The following is a 20,222-nucleotide window of genomic DNA, read 5'->3' as shown; positions in this document are numbered from 1 at the left end:
AATTACAGTTAAGCTTAAAATCATATGCAAAAGTTTTTTTATTTGTTATCAATGTCAGGTTGTGGTCCGAAACTTGGAAGCCTAATCCCAACTTCAGGATCGGATGACCTTCGAAATTGTCACCAAAACTTAAGCTAGCATAACACAAAAAATATGTTTCTGGTTTTTAATCGATTAAAACTAAGCATGAAAATACATTTGCAAGTATTTGCAATTATAATGGTTTTGCACACTAAAACTAGTTATATATAAACACCAATTTTAATTATCTAAAACGTCCTCATATCACAAATTAAAATTAAAAATTTGAGCTACCACACAAATCGATTTGATTCACTAAAAGTATCTCCCTTTAAAAAAAACTTTTAAAACCGCTTAACTAATTAATATTTGAATAATATTTGGTTTGGATATTTTAAGTAAGTACTTTATTGGTTCGAATGACCGTGCATAATATTTGTCGATTTCATAAAATTTTCAGCACCAAAAAGAATGAGTTCGGAAAATTCCACATTTGCCCGCTTCAATATGCTTTTTCAGGAATGCATTTTCATGTCTCGTGATCAGCCAATATGGATTCAGTTTTTATGGCACTCGCCTATCGAGTGTGTGGCAACAAAATAAATTTGAGTTGTCCTTTTTCATATTTGCACACCGCGGGACAACAACTTTAAAAGCATCAGTGTGGGTGCGCACATTGCGTAAACGCGATGTGCATGCGAAATGCCCGATATGCATTCACGGGAAATTGGCATTTGTGTTACTTTATTATTTCTCATTCACCATACCGTGGATATGTTTTTTTTTTGGTTGTTATTGACCAGAAGTGGCTGAAATTTGTATGCTTCGCCTTCTTTTCACGCCCGATGAGCGAAATAAATTAATAATTGGCGAAACTCAATCAAAAGGCTGCGCATTTCGAAATAACAATAACACCAATACACGGTAGAAATTGACAAGGATTGAAATCAAGTATTGAAAAATGTTTTTAAACTTTATTAAACTTTGTTAAATTGAAATATGAAAATGAAAAAGTAGCTATTTTATTCCTTAAATTTGTGATAAAAATTGTATATATAAATAAGTTAGCTTAGAGCCAGATGTAGATAAGATATTATTAGGATATAATAAGAAGGGTAATTAGATAAGATATATGGACAGCATTTTTTTAAATGTAAGATACATAACCAAAAAGCTTTCCTAAAACATGTTTAACGTCATTTTGGTTTGTTTTTACCAGTGTACAACAGCTGGAGATACGCATTAAATTGAATCATTATAAGTGGATTCGCCTGTTACACGTTTTGTGCAACAGTTTGTGGCCGGACCACCGATTTCTAAAGTAGGTTCGAGGCGATCAAGCCAAGTTCGCACAGCACAACAAACTTTGGCACACTTTAAACTTTAAACACACTCAATTAGATAAAATAAAATGTTTAGCTAACTTTATACCGGCCCTACCCTCCAGTCCAGTTCGTGGGGATCAGGACACAGCTTGACCCAACGGGCCAACTTTTTGACTAGCTGAAAAATGTTTGAGAAGCAGCAAAAAAATAAATAGAAATGGGAAAAAAAGAGAGCACAAAGTTTTATACAACTTTAGGCAATTATCTTGTGAGCCCAGTCGGTCCATAATCATATAGCCTATGCCCAGTTTATGTGTATGAGTGCTTCACTGTACTATATGTGCTGGAAATTGTGCCTGTTTTGGCCACTGCAGCCTGTCAACAACAAAATGGCCAACAGCTGCAGTTGATGCCAACTAATTTTGTTATTTTCTGATGATGGACACCAAGACAAAAATCTCTCCATGGCTGGGTAAACATTTACAAAAAAGTGTTTTTTAAAGCCCATTTCGTATTCCCCCACCCGCTGCCCAAACTTAATTGTGCCAATAATGTGTTGGCCCTAATCCTTTAAGTGCTCTTCAGATGGCAATCTGATAAAGTTGAATTTCTGCTTGCTTTGGAATTAAACATTTTTATGTAAGCTTTCAGCGTCCGCAGCTTTCAGCCTTTTGTTGGCTTAAATAAAACTTTAAGTTCAAACAAAAATGGGTTTAGATGGTATAATTTTACATACCAAATTGGATTTCTTTTTTCTTATATTTTAAAAAATATTTAATTATTTCATTATTTAATGCTTAGATAAAGTGTTGTGAAAAATTAAAAGAATCGGCAATTAAAATACTTGATAATTTTGTGTTTAACTTTAAATTTATACACAAATTTTTGTTTACAAAATTTTAGTTCCCGTTATTAATACTACTTATTATTATATTTATTTATTTATTTATTTCGCCATAAGAACAATCTTTCACTGGCTACATGTTCTAGTATATTTATTTGTTTATTAAACAAAAAAGGCCGTTTTTTATTAAGCCGATAAATTCTAAAATATTTATAAAAATTATAATGCATCAGCAGTTCTTCACAACAATATTACCTCCTCTTACAAACGTAAGGAAATTTTAAGAGAGCGCAAGACTACTTTCCAAGTGGTTCTCTTAAGCTTTAATTTTCCAGTGCGAAGCGAAGAGAGCGAATTTCGGATTCATTTTCGAACATAAACACCAGACATCTGTGCACAAACACTAACAGGGCTATTGGAACCAACAAAAACATGGCCAAAAGGTGCATCCAAAGCGCATAAATAACAACAACGAAAAGATAGACTGGCAGGCAGGTGACGAAAGTAGCAATAATGTCGTAGGAAAAGGGGTGAAACAGAGGGTTAAAGTGGGTCAACGCGGCGTATGCTTAATGTCTCTGCCACCGGCTTTAATGAGCCCCCAGACCGAGTTTCTTTTTTTCGCACCTCGAAAACTTCAGCAAGGATTGAAAGGACGAAAAGCGAAAAGAACAGCACTGGATGCCTGCAGATTCTAATCAAAGAAAGTAAGTGTCTGAGCACTATCAAATGAGAAAATACACTATATAAGAGGCTGCTCACTGCTTTCCGTATTTGCTCGACTTGGCACTTTTCTTCTCCATATATTTTTTGTTGTTGTTAACAAGTTTCTTACGCTATGACTTGGCCCGGCTTATGCAGTCAACTTTTGTTATGCCCAAGAAAAAATGCAGAGGGAAAGGAAAAAAAATGTAAAAAGCTAGAGGAGACGCATAAAAACTTGTTGAGATTTATCTTGCCACACGCGAAGAACGCGGCAAGTTCTGCAAGGACTCAAGGACCTCAGCCAGCCAGCCAGCCAGCCAACCGTCATCTAACTGCATTAGTCGGCTGCTGGTGATGCTGCTGGCGTTGCATATTCACGGCGCATATGCCACTTTATTTATGGTCCTGCCAGCGAGTCGCATTTAAGCGCCTTAAAGTACGCAACTTCTCGCCACTTGTTGTGGCACATGTCCTTGTTTCTGACGCCCACCCACTGCGATGGCTCACATTATAAAAATCCGTGGCAGCGACAACCCTCCACTGACTGAGTGGATACAATAACGAGTTTGAGATTGGGGAAACGGGCGGAGGAGAAACTAGTCATTAAGCACGCCATGTGGGTCACCGATTTCGTTTTCGGAAGCTCTAAGGATTAACCATGATACCTCGTCGCCGCGAACTTATTCTGTAAATTGTTCAGGTCCGCAAAGCAGGTATTCTTAAGCAAATATCAATTTAAATGTTTTGAAAAATAAAGTCATTAGTTAAAACCGCCATTTTACTTAAGTGTTAAGAATAACAAAAATGCAAAATAAAAAATAAATGTACATGAAAAAAAAAAATTTAAATCAAATGTTTTAAATTAAACAAACTTTTCCGCATGTTTGAAGAGCATAATTAGAAAATTTCAAACAAAATGGTTCACAAACCGAAGCCATTATAGAAGCTTTTATTGAAGCTGTACACTAGCAACTAGCCACATGATAAAAAACAACAATGTAGAAAACAAAGCACAACACATGGCAACTGCAGAAACCAAAATCATACAAATACATTAAAAATGCCACGAAGTATGGTGAGCCCGACTTTTAAATGTTCGCCACTATTGAACCAAACTATGCTTTTATTAAATCGAGTTCTGTGTTATGTTTTCGTATCTATTGTGGGGAAAACAATAGGACCAACATAACATATTCCTTTTCCCGTAGAAAATAAAATATTGTAAAAAAAAATATTGTATAAAAATGGACACTATTTGTTTAGAGCAAATATCAAATAAACACGATATATACTTTGTCCGTTATTTTTTTTATAAAAACAACTGATTTTCAAAAAATGTTTGAAAACTAATTCCTCGCACTTTTTATGCGCTAAATAACAAAAGTATTATTTTTTAAAGTTTGAAAAAATTATTCCGCAATGGTCAAACATTGATTTTTAGAACCAAGATTTCCTGCGTTCCGACATAAGGACAATGGAAATGGTGTCAAACAACTGTTGAGTGTGGCCACCATCAGTGCATCCTAGCTTAGCAGAAAACATCCAGCAGTTTGTATTTGTTAGCATTCAAATAACCGGAAGCGATACAATGAATCCGCAACAGAACCAGAGCAAAAAAAAACAGTCTAGTATCGGCAAATGCAAAACGGAAAGCGAAACAAAACAAATGGAACGAAATGCTGCTCCAGATGAAAAGGAGCCAAGCTAAACTATCAATAACACTTAAAAGCTTTTTCAAATATTTTCCATTCGTTTCGTTTTTTGTCTATTTGCTGCATTCTGTGTGCATTTGTAAGTTTTTGGCGCACCATATTTATTGTTTTCTTTTATTTATTACTGCAAATGTTTTTCGCTTTTCCCGTCTCGGTATATTTAAAAATGTAATTTAACTCGTGTTGAAATGATGAATATGCCACACTGGGGAGCGGAAGACCAACGTCATGATATACATGTCGAGTTGCATAAGTATTTCAATATTTATTGATGAATTTTTATTATTTAGTTCGGGAAAATTGTTTGCTCTGCCGAGAGAAAGTCATTGGGGAGCTAGTCTGATTTCAAATGAGCAGAATACATTATTTATTACTACAAATATTTGTTCATAGTACAGTTTGTATTAAGTCTTTAAAATAGTAGCTGTTTTTCTTTATTTTAATTTGTATACAAAAAAATTGTATAAAAGATATTTCATACACCTTTGCACATTTCATTTAAATTAAAGTGCAAACGCAATTAGTTTCACCACCAATGCATAAGCCGCTCTTAAGTTTAATTAATTTTAATGGTATTAAATACCAACAAAAACCGCGAAAGTTGCAGCATTTTTTCATGGCACCAAGTTCAACCCACATTAATCAACAGACCTTAATGTACATAGCTTGAGCATTATAAGTGTTTGGATAATTAACGATAAGTAATGATTTGAGCTCTAAAATCACTTATTGCGGTTTAAAGGTACTCAAGAATAAATATTGTATATGGAAGTCCGATGGACTCATTATGAAATACGACAATTGTTTGGGTGCACACTTTTAAAATACAATTCTTTAATGAAGCATTTGACCTAACCTTGACACCCGTGCGTATTTGGCTTTTGACCAAATAACATTTAGATGGCAAAAAGGAGACGTCAGCATTTAACTAGGAGAAAACTGACGAAACTATTGCAGCTTTTTGGGCGCTGTGTGGGCATGTGTGAACGCATGTGGGGTTATATATATACAGATATATCTTTATGCGAGCAGGGTGCCTCTGCCAGACATTTTATCTGACCAAGCGGGTCAAGCATCAGTTCATTTTATTGACATAAATGTTTATGTTTATTTGTCTGTGTTTAAGCATTACTGTTTATTGTATTGTTGATCCTGCCAGTCCTGTCCTGTTTTTGCTGGTCTTGCGCACATGAAAGCAATAACACCATTGTGTAAATACACAAAAGTCAAATGTGTTTTACAAGCGCTTGTAGGGTATCCCACTCCCAAACAAAAAAAACATTTGTTTGTCCATAAGTGTGTACGGATTATCAGATTTTTAAATTGATTTAATTAAATGCATTTGTCATTACAGGTAAACTTTGTATATTAATTATTACACGTTTTCGGTTGCCTACTCAAATAAAAATCAGCCTATTAATTCTTATAACACATGGTCAAAACCTCTTACATCCTGTCGGTGACAATAACCAAAAAATGTTTTTCTGTAAACATTTTTGTTAATGGTAAATATCTAATAAATACTGAATAAGTGCGAATATAAAAGAACAAAAAAATATATAAAGAGAACCTTCTTAAAGAGTGCCTGTTTGTGACTCTTTCTCATTTCATTAGGTTCTGGCCAAGTTTTAGATAACTCATTTAATTTGATCGTTTAAGCATATTTTGAAATATATTTTTCCTACAACCAACTAAAATTGTTTGTGCATTGCAAGGGCCAACAAGTACCGTGAATAACGAAATCCTGTTTTGAATTTTAGCGCCTTTTATCAATTTAATCGATACCATATGTTATCGATAGTTGATTTTTTGTAGGACCGTACTAACGGTAGGTCCCGGCACTTTCCAACACTGCTCCAGCCACGACTTACCCAGCACCGAAGGCCTGAAGATTTGCCAGCAGGGAGACGCAAAAATTATAAATTATATATACCGAATATATATAGTTTCCCAGCGAATTGCAGTCAACTGGTCCAGCGGCATCTTCTCCAGCTCTACCGAACACGTCCAACCATGCAGGTGAGTTGGGGGAATCCAGCGATGGCAGATATACACACAGGCCATGGGATTACTAAGCAGGATTTGTAAACCAGGATGTAACCACCACCCACAACTTTCTTTCAGTCTGGGACTGCTGCTAGGCCATGGCTGGCGATGGTCCTGCTGGTGGCCCTCGTCCTGGTGGCCGACTGCTTCTACGTGCCTGGCGTAGCGCCGGTGGAGTTCGTCCAGGACCAGAAGATCGACGTGAAGGCCGTGAAGATGACCAGCAGCCGCACCCAGCTGCCCTATCAGTACTACTCGCTGAAGTTCTGCTATCCCAAGAACGGCACTCTGATCTTCAAGTCGGAGAATCTGGGCGAGGTGCTGCGTGGCGACCGGATCGTGAACACGCCCTACGAGGTCCGGATGAATCAGCAGGTCAACTGCCGCCTGCTTTGCAACCAGAAGGACAGGCCGCTCACCTGGAGCAAGGAGGACTCCGCTCTGGTGGCCGAGCGCATCCAGCACGAGTACTTTGTGCACCTGCTGGTGGACAACCTGCCGGTGGCCACGCGCATCGTCAGCGTCAACAATCCCGCCGAGGTGACCTACGAGCATGGCTATCGGCTAGGCCAAGTGGACGGGGACAACATCTACATCAACAACCACCTGAAGTTCATCCTCTCCTATCACATGCACTCCAAGGACAAGTACCGTGTGGTCGGCTTCGAGGTGGAGACGGTTTCGGTCAGCCACAAGGAGCTCAAGTTCCACGGCGACACCTGCAATTTCCCGGACAGCGCTCGGCCGCAGCTAGTCAATCCCAGCGGGGAGACGCAGCTGTACTTCACCTACTCCGTGGAGTGGAAGGAGTCGAAGGTGAGCTGGGCCTCGCGCTGGGACATCTACCTGGGCATGCGCGACGTCCAGATCCATTGGTTCAGCATCATCAACTCGCTGGTGGTGGTCTTCTTCCTCTCCGGAATTCTCACCATGATCATGATTCGCACCCTGCGTCGAGACATTGCACGCTATAATACCGATGACAATATTGAGGATACCCTGGAGGAGACCGGCTGGAAGCTGGTGCATGGCGATGTGTTCCGTCCGCCCAAGAATACGAGACTTTTTTCGGCCATAATTGGCAGCGGCATCCAGATCTTCTTCATGGCCTTGATTACCATCTTCTTTGCCATGCTGGGCATGCTGTCGCCTTCGTCACGAGGTGCCTTGATGACCTCGGGCATCTTTATGTACGTCTTTATGGGCACCATCGCAGGATACTATGCTGCGCGTCTCTACAAGACTATGAAGGGTCGCGAATGGAAGCGGGCGGCCTTCCTCACCGCAACTCTCTATCCAGGCATTGTCTTTGGGTTAGTTGAGCATAGCTTTAGACTTTAGATTACTCCAATTCATAATATTTTATTTATTTCTCTGCAGAACTGGATTCTTTTTGAATTTCTTCATCTGGGACAAATCGTCTAGCGGTGCTGTGCCCTTCACCACCATGATCTCGCTGCTTTTACTTTGGTTTGGCATCTCGGTGCCGCTGGTTTACCTGGGTTTCTATCTGGGCTACCGCAAACAGCCGTACCAGCACCCGGTTCGCACCAACATGATTCCGCGGCAAGTGCCCACACAGCATTGGTATATGAATGCGATTTTGAGGTGAGCACTATTTTTAAAAAGCATCCCAGTTTGCTAGCTAAATTTCCACCGCATATTTGCAGCACTCTGATGGCTGGTATATTGCCCTTTGGCGCCGTCTTCATTGAACTCTTCTTTGTGTTCACGGCCATCTGGCAGAATCAGTTCTACTACCTCTTTGGCTTTCTGTTCTTGGTGTTTTGCATCTTAGTGGTTAGCTGTGCCCAGATCTCCATAGTTATGACATATTTCCAGCTTTGTGGCGAGGTGAGATTTCTCGAACCCATTTAAAAAGGCAAATCTTAACAACTTTTTAATTACAGGACTACCGCTGGTGGTGGCGCAGTTTTGTTGTTTCTGGCGGCTCGGCCGTCTATGTGCTTTTCTATAGCATCTTTTACTTTTTCACTAAGCTAGAGATCACAGAGTTTATACCGACGCTGCTGTATTTGGGCTACACGGGTAAGTTATGAACTGCAATCAGAGATATAACTTAAGCTTATACCATCTATAAAAAAAAAGGCCTCATGGTGCTCACTTTCTGGCTGCTGACTGGCTCGATTGGCTTCTTCGCCGCCTACGTTTTCATTCTGAGAATCTACGGAGCTGTGAAGATCGACTAAGGAAGCTGTGTCATCCACTCGCTACGCTGTACACCAAACTATCCTTGCAATATCATTCGATCATAAATATATTTATAGAGCAACTGTACCAAGTCTCGTTCAGCTGCGAAAATGAAAATGAAAATGAAAAGAAACACAAACGGAAACTAAAACAAAAACAAAAACTCGACGACTCAGCCATGTGAGCTAACTTTCCCTTCTTGTCCCAGCTTCAAAAAGCACCCATTGATCAACCACGTACTAAGTCGAAACATGATATTCAGCATATATCTCTTGACCCCTGGAAGTGGCTCGATTTGCGAGAGCGTTGCGTTTTAGGATCAATCTAGAAATGCCTAATTTATATATGTATGTAAAGAATCTAATCTAAGCAACTGATATAAAACAAACAAAAATCTAATAAACTAAGCTTAATGTACGAGACACCTGCAAGTGTAAGTTTCTTAGCAGGAAAGCGAAATATTTTGATCGTTCGCGGACTTACATTCTCAACTCAGTTGAATTTAAGTTCTGCTTGAGGCCAGATCACAAATTTCAGTTATCAAAATGTTCCGCATTGTAATCCATGCCATATGGGCAGTAATCTATTTTCTATCTTTTGACCATTTCTTTATTAAGGGATCTTTTGAAAGTGACGCAGTAAGCTTGATATTTTATAAGAGTCCACAAACCTTTAAATGTTTTGTTTTAAGGCACGAAAAAAGACTGTAAAGAAACGGATAATGTCCAACGTCAGCATGGCGCTTTATTGGTTTATCCATGAGTACCTCCCTTTTGAAATAGTTAAAGATGATGTCGAGTGGGAGACAATCGCCGGTGATGGCGAAGCTGTGGGGTTTGCTTTTGAATAATATATATATAAACAATTTTGAACAGAAGTTCGTTTCCTAAAAAATTTTAGGGAAAAGCTATTGGTAGAATTAAATTTGTTCTTTTTAAAGTTTACCAAATAAAATACTTTGATTTTATAGTTATAATTACATTTAATTGCATAGATTATTACATTAATTGGTACAGATAATTGCTTTTAGTATTTTACACATATTAGGTTTACAACATTATGTAAGTTATCTAAATTCAATCGTATACACGTTTATGAAGTGGGTGCTGACCAGAGCTAGTAGTGCCCATTACTCTTTAGTTAAGTTCATCTATATTTGTTGAATAAGTAAGATTTAGAAGCAGAAAGTGAGGTCATCACAATGAACGGAAATAACTTTTGGAGTAACAAAGATTTAGTGCCACTGCAATTCGATCAAAAACCCTTCATAAAACCCGATTAAATAACTACCAATGCACATTTTAATTTAGGGTCTTTTTCCCTGGCTAGGAATGTCATTAAAGTCAATTCCAATTAGGCACAAACTAAGGATGGTCAACGAAGTTATTCCTTTATAATTGCTTGCACAACACATATTGCTAGAGAGGGATTTACGATTACTTAAGAAATAGATTAGAGTCTAGAGACCGTGCGGGAACAACCAAACATTTTATTCCTCCTCCTCATCCTGATTCTCCTCCTCCTCTTCCTCCTTCTCCTTCTTCCGAAGCTGATCCTCATCTGGTGGAGCCATCCATCGGCCCAGGATCTCTGTGAAAAAGTGCGCTTTGACATGATTGCGAATCGGTTTACCTCATTGGGTTCCGATTCTTTAAACGCTAGCGATTCCTCTTCGTCTTGCGACTAACATTGCCCTCGATGATGATCTGATTGCATGCAAAGTAAAGAATTGGAATTGGAATTGGAATATGGAGGTGGATAGAGTGACTCTAGTCGTATTTTATGAAGTCAGTTAGATTGCTTTTCCAGTTGGATGAGTTTATAGTATAGGGACACTTGAATTGCTGGGAGGGGGTTAGGATGGGTTAGATTGGGGGTGGTGTTACTCCAGCACCGGCTGCTCTACCTGAAGGATCTGGCTGGCCTCGAAGGCGGTGCCCGGCAGCAGGATCACCGGCGAGGTCACATTGCCGGCCTCCACGCACAACATGTTGGGGAACTCGTCGTCCCCAAAGTCACTCATCTCACGCGATCGATCGATCCAAGGGTTCCAGATCACTGAAACATACATTTAAATATGACAACATTCTTTATTGAAAGATAAATAGCCCATGAACTAAAAATATTATATATTAAATATATAATTCACAAGTATTTACACAAATCAAATAAAAATGTGCTTATAAAACATCAAAAATTTTCAGTAATCAGTTTGAGAATTTCTGACTTAGTTAAAACGTTATATTCATCCTGGACTTACCCGTGTCGGGGAAATTGTATTTGTGCAGTCTCATCTTGCGTCCGGACACCACGTTCGTGATGACGTGCTCCTGCGGCGTGTGCTGATAGATCCTGTCGGTCCACTCGTTTACGGTCACCACCTCGCGTCCCTCCTGGTAGAGCGCGTTCTCCCGCGTCTTGTCGATGAAGTGGCAGCCCTGGAGACCCGTGATCTGACACCGCCGGACATCGGGCACCTTTAGGTAGGTGTGCAGCAGCATGTTGAAGGTGAAGCTCAATTCCTTGCTGGGATTATAGACGCCGATGTGGAAGTGGAGCTCCTTTTCGCGCAGGATCAGCCGGTAGGTGATGCGGAACCTTTAAAGAAAAGATCGTTAGTCAAAAGACATATTGATAACTGCAAAAAGCGATATAAAATATATATATTCTAATAGGATTAATTAAATTTGTAAGCCCAAAAATGCCATGTTACGATTCCATTTTAATCTAATTTACAGAAACCGAAGAAACACAGTTTAAGTACAAAAAGTAATATACAAATTTTTAATGTAAAATAAGAGGGATTTCTATTATAATTAAGTCTATTATAATTAAGTTTAAAGGATCTAATAATTTAAACACATTAAAAAGGATCTAAAAATTTACTGACCAATTAAAGCCTGAGTTCTTGTTAGATTAATTTAGCTAAGATATTTGCCACTTCAACCATTTTGTTTCGAAAACTCACTGATAGTTCCAGACGGAGCGTGTAAAGTCGTTGTCCATGAGCGAGAATATGGCCTCCACATCGCCATTGTGCAGCCTGTCCGGCGGTCTCTCCAGATGCCACCTAGTAATCCTCGCAAATCCATGCTGCGGCCCGAAGGACCAAGCTCCGAACTGGGCTGCAATTGCGGAATGGAATCATTAGCTTATCGCACTGTTAAATTTCCAGGATCTTGGCAAACTTACGAAAGACAAAGGGAATCCCGCCACGTATCGCCTTCTTGCCATCGAACGAGGCCAGTTTGCTGGGGGGAAGGCGAGATGGTTTGGAGAGCACAAGGCTCGATTAATTCGGTTAGACGCAACTCGAAAGAAGTATTCCAGCCATAAAAACGCTTGCAGACAGAGACAGACATTCAGAAATTCAGAAATGCTATTAGCAGAAAAAATTGTCTGGCAAAATGCTCCTTGCCCCTTTTTTGTGTGTTGTTTTTCTCGTGTCGCTGAGGATGACGTTGCCCCGAGCCGGGATTCGCCTTGGGTTTCGTCTCAGCTAATTTGCCGACGCATCCATCAAGCAACTCCTTCTGCCCCTGGACTTGGATCTACCTAAGCTGCTGATTTTGTTTCTCGTTCAGTTTCTGTGCATCATTTGTAAACGCTTTCAGCTGTGGAACGCATTTGACTTGCCGAATTTCATTAATATTCAAGAGATTTAAGTCCGGTAGTAGTTGACGCAAAGACAAAAAAAAGTGGTTGCATAAAAGGTGTGATGGAGTATTTATATTTTTAAACTATTAAATGATTACACTTTCTGCTTGAAAACAATATCAAATTAATTTAAAAATTAAGTACGTTTCAAATCATTATCTCAAATTTTTTATCCGATTAAAAGTCAAACATAAAAATATATTAAATAAACAATTCGAATTTTAGGCATCAAAAAATCAGAACTTTAATTTTTTATAAGGTGGAAAAATATACAAAAAATTGTTTAATAATGAATATTATTTAAAAATAATTTTTCTTTGTTATAATAAATCATTATCATTAATCTTTTATATAGTCGTAAATCTATAATAAAAAAGTTCTTTAAAAAATATATATACTTTTAGTTTCAAACTGGCAACTTAATGATTTATATTTTAAGTGTCTCTGTCTTCAGCCTTTCAATTTATGTTTATTTCGAAATACAGATATGCAAACCGGACAGTCTTAAACCGGGCAAATAATTAATTTAGTTTTCTAGTGCCTCGCTCTATCCATGACCACTGCCAGTTTTTAGTGGGTTTCCGAATGCGAATGCGACTGGTGGCCACAAAAACCGAGGAAAACTTTCCGGCAGACGAAAGAAAAAAGAAGTTAGGAGCGCCGACGAGGGGCTAACGTTCCAAGTGAATTTCTGTGTGGGATCTAGCCAAGAACCCGGCAATTGGCCGAAAGTTGCTGGCGCTCCGAACCACTGTGCCTCGAGTGGAGGGCTGGCCATGTAGTGGGGATTTATCGATCTAGCTGGCCGCGCCAAAAACTCCATTCATAAAAACTTGCACATTGTTTTGCCACAAAAGGGGGGTGGGGAGAGGTGGGGTGGACCGAAAAGGGAAAGGGGGGCCCAGGAGTAGGCAGCAGCAACAGGGCGAAAAAAACGGCCATCAATGGAGGCAGCTCTTGATGCAAGTGCAACGGCTCCTAGTTGCCCAGAAAGGGGGTTACCCCGCCCCCGGCCCCCGCCCCTGTGTTTTCGAGTTTTTGTATTTGTGTTTTTGCCATTCGGTCGCTTTCGGTTCGGTTCGCTGGTTCGCTGGTTCGACGTTTGGGCCCGCTCGGTCCCGACGTGTTTTTTTTTGGGTGTCATACAAAAACATTTTGCCGCCAAACAGAATGGCTAAGGCTGCTCCTGCCCAACCTGTCAGCCCCCCTTGCCGCCCCCCTGTCGACTCTCTGTTGACCCCCCTCTATGCCCTCCACGCCACTGTGTGCTGGAAACTTTGCGAATCACTTTTTTGGTTGCATGTCCAAACGCACACCGTGGGCTTGCGTAAGTTTGGTCTTAAAGTTCGGCCGACGCGGCGTATGAGCAATGTTTAAAGGCTACTGGCTGGGAAAGCTTGCAAAGTTCAGTCCACTCACCTGACAAACAACTGCTCCTGATTGTTTACCCGCCAGGACACAACTGTGGCACCTGCAAATAGAAGGTAGGCAAATATAGTCGGCTTTGTTCAAGAATATTTGCACGAAAGTAATGTAAAACAAGTGAATCAAGTGATATATGTATAACATTAAAATTATATAAATTTAGTCATTTAAAAAAAATTGAATAACAAAACTTCTCTAAATTATTGAGTTAAAAAAATATATAAAATTTAATAATATATAAATTTAGTTTATTATATGAAGTTCATATAAAACAATTTCCTAAAATCTTTAAAAGGTACCTTAGAAAATCCACTTGTAAACAATTTTACCAATTTATTGGTCATTCTTAAAATTAAATGAATATCTAATCTTATTTCAAATCATATATTTTATATACTGAGTAGGCGATTGTTAACTACGGACATTTCTTTAGATTATTAAAAATCTAATAAACAAGTACTATTAATCTAAAAAATAAATAATCTTTATGCCTAGAGTTAATAGTTTTTGCGATGGTTCAATTATAACAAAATAGTTAAATAAGAAGGCGTACTTCATATACAAACATAAAAGTGATCTGCTTTATCTCTGTGATGACGATTAGCTATTCAGGAAAGCCTGAAGCACATCCAGCACATTTGAACTTGTTGATCAATGAATGAATTGAAGCTGGATCAATTGTGGGAATTATACAACAACAAACGGCTAAGCCAAGTACATGACGCACACACTTCTAACCCACATGGCGGATACACACATTTGCACACACCGTAGTGAGCCAGTAAGTAACTGGCCTGTAAGTAAACTGGCTGGGACCGAATCTCTGGTACAGTTAAAGACTGGGATACTGGTATGGGTATGGTTAGGGTACGGGTATGGGTATGGATCTGGGCAAGACGATGGCCTACGGCCAATGGGTGGGTGAGCACTTGGAGTGCGTGGGTGGAGCTGCTGCTGTTCCCAAAATCTCGCTCCGTTGGCTCCAATGTGCGATGGGCTTTTGGCAGGCCAAAAAACACTACTCTGATATTTCGATCATGTTACGAATGGATTTGGGCAACACTTTATGTGAAGTTTAGTTTTAGCGCATTCGAAAACTTATAATTACCAACGTTTGAATTACATTTGATAAGATACACTGAGAACAAAGAAGTCTCTAGAACTAAATTACACCTAGCCAAATAATTAATTTATACACAATATATTTTCTGAAGCTTAAAAAACCCCGCCTATCTAAAATAAAAATTGGAATGTAAATTATATGTTAGAAAAGTATTTCCAATCCAGAATGTAGAATTTAAGTTACTAATTCTTAAATAAAATATACTTATATACAGAAAAACTAGCGAGAATATATTCAGCTAGGTGCAACCTTTTAAAAAGGTTTACTGCTTTAAGCGCAGAAATAAGTCGGCATTCCCAAAAAACTTACTCAACTTACTAATTTCAATATTATTTCTACAATACGCGAACATTGAATAAAAAAAGAGTTTTCTTGCATAAACCAATGCACCTTTTTCATTTCTTTACTTAAAGATACCCATTTTAAAAGCCTTTTCTTAAAAATGCAATCTGTTAGATGATAGTTTCAGCCATAGTTATTGATTTTTTTTCAGGTGTACGACCCCAGTCTGTGCCAAACGCTGTTGTGTCTCTGACTGTCTGACTGTTGCTCAAACGGCTGCGACTTGGAAACTAACGTGGGCAGGCCAGACTCAGGCAGTCGTAATTGTTGAAAGTACGCTGGGTACTGGCGTACCAACACACCGAGGTGCTCATAGAGAGGGGCCTGTTGTGTACACCTATGTGTATATACGTACGTACAAATATATAACGCCTAATCGAAATGTGCTGCGAGTAGGAGCTGGGAATGGAGCTCCAAGCTCCAGTCTAAGCCCAAAGCTGGTCCAAAACCAAACGGAACTGATCCCAGACGGTCGAGTGTAGCATTTACCCCCTATATCGCTGTGATCTTGGCTGATAAGATAGTCGAAAGCTCTGCTAGTTGGTGCGTAGAACACCGAAAAAAATAAACAAGGTTGTTTCGAGAACAAACTGATAACCTCCAGAGGTCGCGAATACGTCAAATGGGGGGCGAAACGGGTTTCGATTTCGAAATCTCGCAGGGAACGAAAGTCTAAGCCAATCATGCGCTAAAAATAACGCCAGTCAATTTTTGGCAAACTCCGCTGGTGTTTTCGTTAATTATGATTAATTGTGCCTTTACTCTTTTTTGTTGTCTTTTTATTTAGTATTTTTGAAGACTAGAGATATCTGCTCACCGTGCAAGTTGATGGTGCAAGTGGTGTTGTTACCGCGATCGAGAACAACAACACTGGTGGCGGCCATTGCGGCCGCTGTCGTGGCCATTTTTAGATTTTCGTTACGGTAAAGGTATATCCGCCGGATCTTTCAAGATCCTTACTGTGTGTGGCTTTGTGTGTGTGGGAGTTTTAGGAGTTATTTTAGATATTTATTTAAAATAAAACTGTTGCTCCGTGGCACTTAAAGCAAGGCGATCTGGTTTCGTACTCAAAACTGGCGTCGATTGAACTTTAATTTGCGCATTTACATAATGTTTGCAAAAATTATTCTGCACACAAAGCACCGCACTCACACAAATGGGCGCGCTCACACACACGCACACACACACACACGGGCACACACACGCACGCACAGAGCGCAGCTTGAGTTTTTGTCAATGAACAAATACGTATGGAAAAAACTCGTGCAAAAAACGTCGGCAGCAAAAGTGTCGTGGATCCGGACTTTGGATGCAGCGCCGAGCGACCGATTGGAACTAAACCAGCTTACGCCAACTGACCGCCTTCTGTTGCAGACTAAACAGGAGATGTTAGGCCCCAAAAGGGGCTATAAATCAATGGTCGACTGTTGGATGCCTTTTCTATGGGAAATGGTAATAAAACATTAATGCTTTAATTGCTTTGATTTAATTAATTAATTATATTTATAATTTATTTAATTAGGCGTTGCTTAATAGTTCCAGTTTGTAGTGTCAGTTGGAATAATTTAGTTGATCAAAGGCAACAGTTCGTATGAGTGATAAATAAGGCATTATAATGCCTTTCGGTAATCATGAAATCAAAAAATAAATCGTATAAATAAGCAAAACCAAAGGTAAATACCAAACAAATATTATACATTACAAAGGGTAAAACTTCAACTTTGAACGATACTGCGCAGAAAATCTTGCCAAATTAACCCGTTGACCTGATGGACTTTGAATTTAGCAGGGGAGCAGCTCCAATTGGTAATGTTAACGCAAGAATGAGCCACAGCTGATTGGAAATCGGCTTATCGATAGGCAAAGCAGCGTTGTTGTCCAATCAGAAAAAGTGTAGGCGCAGACGAATAGCATAAATAAAATCTTAAAGATGTAAGCTATGCTGCAGTTGTGCAGATACAAATCAATATTTAAAGAAATACGGGAACAAAGCTACGTTTTTCACTAATTACCCTAACGATTACTCATTTGCAGCAATGTTGAGGCCGAAACTGAGATAACAAATCCCACAGCAAGAAGAAGAGCAACCAGAAAAGAGCCAGTGGATAACAACATTGACAAAAAAAAAAAGAAACACCTGAGTAGCGAAAAACAATCATAACGAGATGTCACGTAAAATGGCCAAGTTCTATAAGCTGGACATCAACCGCACGGAGTGGGAAATACCGGAGACCTACCAGAACCTGCAGCCCGTGGGTCAGGGTGCCTACGGCCAGGTGTGCAAGGCCGTGGTCCGGGGAACCAGCACTAAGGTGGCCATCAAGAAGCTGGCCAGGCCCTTCCAGTCGGCGGTGCATGCCAAGCGCACCTACCGCGAGCTCCGGCTCCTGAAGCACATGGACCACGAGAACGTCATCGGCCTGTTGGACGTCTTTCATCCCGGCCAGCCCGCCGATTCGCTGGAGCAATTCCAACAGGTGTACATGGTGACGCACCTCATGGACGCCGATTTGAACAACATCATACGCACCCAGAAGCTGTCCGATGACCATGTCCAGTTCCTGGTCTACCAGATCCTGCGCGGCCTGAAGTACATTCACAGCGCTGGGGTCATCCATCGCGACCTGAAGCCCTCGAATATCGCCGTGAACGAGGACTGTGAGCTGCGCATCCTGGACTTCGGGTTGGCTCGTCCCGCGGAGAGCGAGATGACCGGGTACGTGGCCACGCGATGGTACCGGGCGCCCGAGATCATGCTCAACTGGATGCATTACAACCAGACGGTGGACATTTGGTCGGTGGGTTGCATCATGGCCGAGCTGCTGACGGGACGCACCCTCTTCCCGGGCACCGATCACATCCACCAGCTGAACCTGATCATGGAGGTGCTGGGCACGCCCGCCGACGAGTTCATGAGCCGCATCTCCTCGGAGAGCGCCCGGAACTACATTCGATCGCTGCCGGTGATGCCGCGGCGCAACTTCCGCGACATCTTCCGCGGCGCCAATCCGCTGGCCATCGATCTGCTGGAGAAGATGCTGGAGCTGGACGCCGACAAGCGGATCACGGCCGAGCAAGCGCTGGCCCATCCGTACATGGAGAAGTACCACGATCCGACGGACGAGCAGACAGCTGCCCTCTACGACCAGAGCTTCGAGGAGAACGAGCTGCCGGTGGAGAAGTGGCGGGAGATGGTGTTCACCGAGGTGACGGCCTTCAAACCCACAGCCGCCTTCGCCGAGCTCCTGCCCAAGGAGCAGTAGGGAGCCCAGTCCCTGTCGCTGCTGTCCCTGTCCGTTCAATGATGCTATATATACATTTAGATGAGTCCTCTTTACACCTAGTTCAAGCGGATGTTGTGCTCAGTCGTGTTTTCTCTATTCGTCGTGTGTAAACAATCGGAGATATTTATTCTAGAGCGGTTTATATTTAGAAGTGCTTCAGTGGCTGGTTTTTTAACGATTTGTTGTTACCACAGAGGCGCACGTAAACGTAAGGTGAAAATGTATTTTCGAACATGTATTTTCGAACCTCCAATTAGCATTCGATGAATACAGAAATTGCGGTTGAACTAGGTACATATGCATATATTGTAGCGATTTGGAAATGTTTTCAAAACAAAGTCACAGCCTTAATGTCCAGTTCAACTTTAGATTTGGTGTCGGTTTTAAAACACACACAGTTCTTGTGAATAATCCTGTAAATGTGAGTGTACATGTACATCCTAGTTCGTAAGCGAACGCATCTCGCGGCCAGTAACTATAAAAAGAGCACTATTGTCTACGTTGAATCCAAATAAATGTGCTATGTATTTTAAAAGAGGAGATCCTCCAGATAGCGTTCGAATTCTTGCTCCCTAGAGGTCTGCTCCTGGCCGAGATCGGGTTGTTGTAGCCAGATCTGATCGTCTGCCGTGGTCTCTTCTGTTGTGGTCTCCTTGTGGGTTTCTGGCTGGGATTCGGGAGGCGTCTCCTCCTCCGCTTCGCTATCTGTGGAACTCTCCTGATCGGCATCCAATTTGCGACGCTTTCTTTTACGCTCAGCTCTGCGTTCCTCCTTTTCCCGGCGTCGTTGCTTCTTGAACTCCTTCTTCTTGGTGCGATAGTTCAGCTGATCCGTGTGCGTGGGACAAAGGCGAACCTACAGATTTATGGAATGCCTATCAGTGAAGCAATTTATGTTATTTCCCACAACCTACCTTAACCAGCGCATTCAGGGGCTCTCCCTTTTCGATGTACTTGAAGTTGACCTCCCAGCTGCGCAGATTCGTGCGCTCCCCGCAGTGCCGACTGCCGCACTGGAACTGTCCTGTCCCGGTGACCACCTCCTGCTCCGTCCGCCAGCGCAGGGCTATCTTGTTCTCCTTGTAGCGCGACAGATCCGCTATGCAGTACTCCTTGAACAGCTTCTTGTAGTAGCGCAGGGCCAAACGCTGCTCCCAGCTCAAGGAGTCGGTGTCCACCTCTTCATCTTCCCACAGGAAGCGGTGGTTCTCCCGGATCACATCGATGTCCCGCTTGTGGCGGCGGGATTCCGCCTCCGACGGGGAGTTGAGCACGTAGTTGTTTAAGATATAGTTGTGTCGCTCCTTGGCCGTCAGATTGTTCAGATTCACGGGAAATAATTGCGGGCCGCTCATTGTTTATTGTTTTTTGTTTTTGTGCCGAGAGATTCCGATTACAAGCAAAGTCTATCGATGTATCGATAGACATTCTGTCAATATGGCTATTTTCGCGCCAAATCTGGACTTTTTTTTTATATAAGATGTAATAAAGTAAAAATCTTCACTTGATAATATATAAATTAGTTAA

The 20,222-nt window shown here is 41.0% G+C and overlaps 5 protein-coding genes across 6 annotated transcripts; 3 read left to right on the top strand and 2 right to left on the bottom strand.

The window, feature by feature from the left end:
- The first annotated feature begins 6,451 nt into the window (after window positions 1-6,451).
- Window positions 6,452-9,286, top strand: LOC128262133 (transmembrane 9 superfamily member 4). Its single transcript, XM_052996220.1, has 6 exons — window positions 6,452-6,626; window positions 6,732-7,966; window positions 8,034-8,261; window positions 8,324-8,507; window positions 8,564-8,702; window positions 8,763-9,286. Exons 1-6 carry the CDS (start codon window positions 6,621-6,623, stop codon window positions 8,861-8,863), a joined length of 1,893 nt encoding a protein of 630 aa, XP_052852180.1. The 5' UTR covers window positions 6,452-6,620; the 3' UTR covers window positions 8,864-9,286.
- Window positions 9,287-9,394: 108 nt separating this feature from the next.
- On the top strand, window positions 9,395-9,714 carry LOC128263521 (uncharacterized). The gene is made up of 2 exons (XM_052998608.1): window positions 9,395-9,502; window positions 9,556-9,714. The coding sequence occupies exons 1-2, from the start codon at window positions 9,410-9,412 to the stop codon at window positions 9,712-9,714; spliced, it is 252 nt and encodes an 83-aa protein (XP_052854568.1). The 5' UTR covers window positions 9,395-9,409.
- Window positions 9,715-9,827: 113 nt separating this feature from the next.
- LOC128262146 (uncharacterized) lies at window positions 9,828-16,792 on the bottom strand. Of its 2 annotated transcripts, none has more exons than XM_052996241.1 (7): window positions 16,229-16,792; window positions 13,941-13,992; window positions 12,057-12,115; window positions 11,833-11,989; window positions 11,125-11,462; window positions 10,771-10,922; window positions 9,828-10,708 (listed from the first exon to the last, which is right to left on the bottom strand). In XM_052996241.1, exons 1-7 carry the CDS (start codon window positions 16,314-16,316, stop codon window positions 10,634-10,636), a joined length of 921 nt encoding a protein of 306 aa, XP_052852201.1. In that variant the 5' UTR covers window positions 16,317-16,792; the 3' UTR covers window positions 9,828-10,633. The 2 variants fall into 2 exon arrangements, with proteins under 2 accessions (XP_052852201.1, XP_052852202.1); XM_052996242.1 differs by having other exon boundaries at window positions 9,831-10,570; window positions 16,229-16,786.
- A 363-nt stretch (window positions 16,793-17,155) lies between these two features.
- LOC128262142 (mitogen-activated protein kinase p38b) lies at window positions 17,156-19,235 on the top strand. Its single transcript, XM_052996234.1, has 2 exons — window positions 17,156-17,343; window positions 17,446-19,235. Exon 2 carries the CDS (start codon window positions 17,577-17,579, stop codon window positions 18,672-18,674), a length of 1,098 nt encoding a protein of 365 aa, XP_052852194.1. The 5' UTR covers window positions 17,156-17,343; window positions 17,446-17,576; the 3' UTR covers window positions 18,675-19,235.
- Window positions 19,188-20,104, bottom strand: LOC128262154 (protein FRA10AC1). The gene is made up of 2 exons (XM_052996252.1): window positions 19,610-20,104; window positions 19,188-19,551 (listed from the first exon to the last, which is right to left on the bottom strand). The coding sequence occupies exons 1-2, from the start codon at window positions 20,048-20,050 to the stop codon at window positions 19,225-19,227; spliced, it is 768 nt and encodes a 255-aa protein (XP_052852212.1). The 5' UTR covers window positions 20,051-20,104; the 3' UTR covers window positions 19,188-19,224.
- Between the last annotated feature and the right edge of the window lie 118 nt (window positions 20,105-20,222).

Source organism: Drosophila gunungcola, unplaced genomic scaffold, assembly GCF_025200985.1.
Source record: "Drosophila gunungcola strain Sukarami unplaced genomic scaffold, Dgunungcola_SK_2 000001F, whole genome shotgun sequence".
NCBI lineage: Eukaryota > Metazoa > Arthropoda > Insecta > Diptera > Drosophilidae > Drosophila > Drosophila gunungcola.
The sequence above is the reverse complement of the archived record's forward strand: the minus strand, read 5'-3'. Positions and strand labels throughout refer to the sequence as shown.

Coding starts and splice junctions, on each gene's coding strand:
- LOC128262133 (XM_052996220.1), top strand. Junction 8,262..8,323: donor TATATGAATGCGATTTTGAG/GTGAGCACTATT, acceptor GCATATTTGCAG/CACTCTGATGGCTGGTATAT. Junction 8,703..8,762: donor GCTGTATTTGGGCTACACGG/GTAAGTTATGAA, acceptor ATAAAAAAAAAG/GCCTCATGGTGCTCACTTTC.
- LOC128263521 (XM_052998608.1), top strand. CDS start 9,410: ATGTTCCGCATTGTAATCCATGCCATATGGGCAGTAATCTATTTTCTA. Junction 9,503..9,555: donor GATCTTTTGAAAGTGACGCA/GTAAGCTTGATA, acceptor TTTTGTTTTAAG/GCACGAAAAAAGACTGTAAA.
- LOC128262146 (XM_052996241.1), bottom strand. CDS start 16,316: ATGGCCACGACAGCGGCCGCAATGGCCGCCACCAGTGTTGTTGTTCTC. Junction 11,463..11,832: donor CGCTCCGTCTGGAACTATCA/GTGAGTTTTCGA, acceptor TTTTCTTTAAAG/GTTCCGCATCACCTACCGGC. Junction 10,709..10,770: donor AGGCCAGCCAGATCCTTCAG/GTAGAGCAGCCG, acceptor ACCCCCTCCCAG/CAATTCAAGTGTCCCTATAC.
- LOC128262142 (XM_052996234.1), top strand. CDS start 17,577: ATGTCACGTAAAATGGCCAAGTTCTATAAGCTGGACATCAACCGCACG.
- LOC128262154 (XM_052996252.1), bottom strand. CDS start 20,050: ATGAGCGGCCCGCAATTATTTCCCGTGAATCTGAACAATCTGACGGCC. Junction 19,552..19,609: donor CCCTGAATGCGCTGGTTAAG/GTAGGTTGTGGG, acceptor ATAAATCTGTAG/GTTCGCCTTTGTCCCACGCA.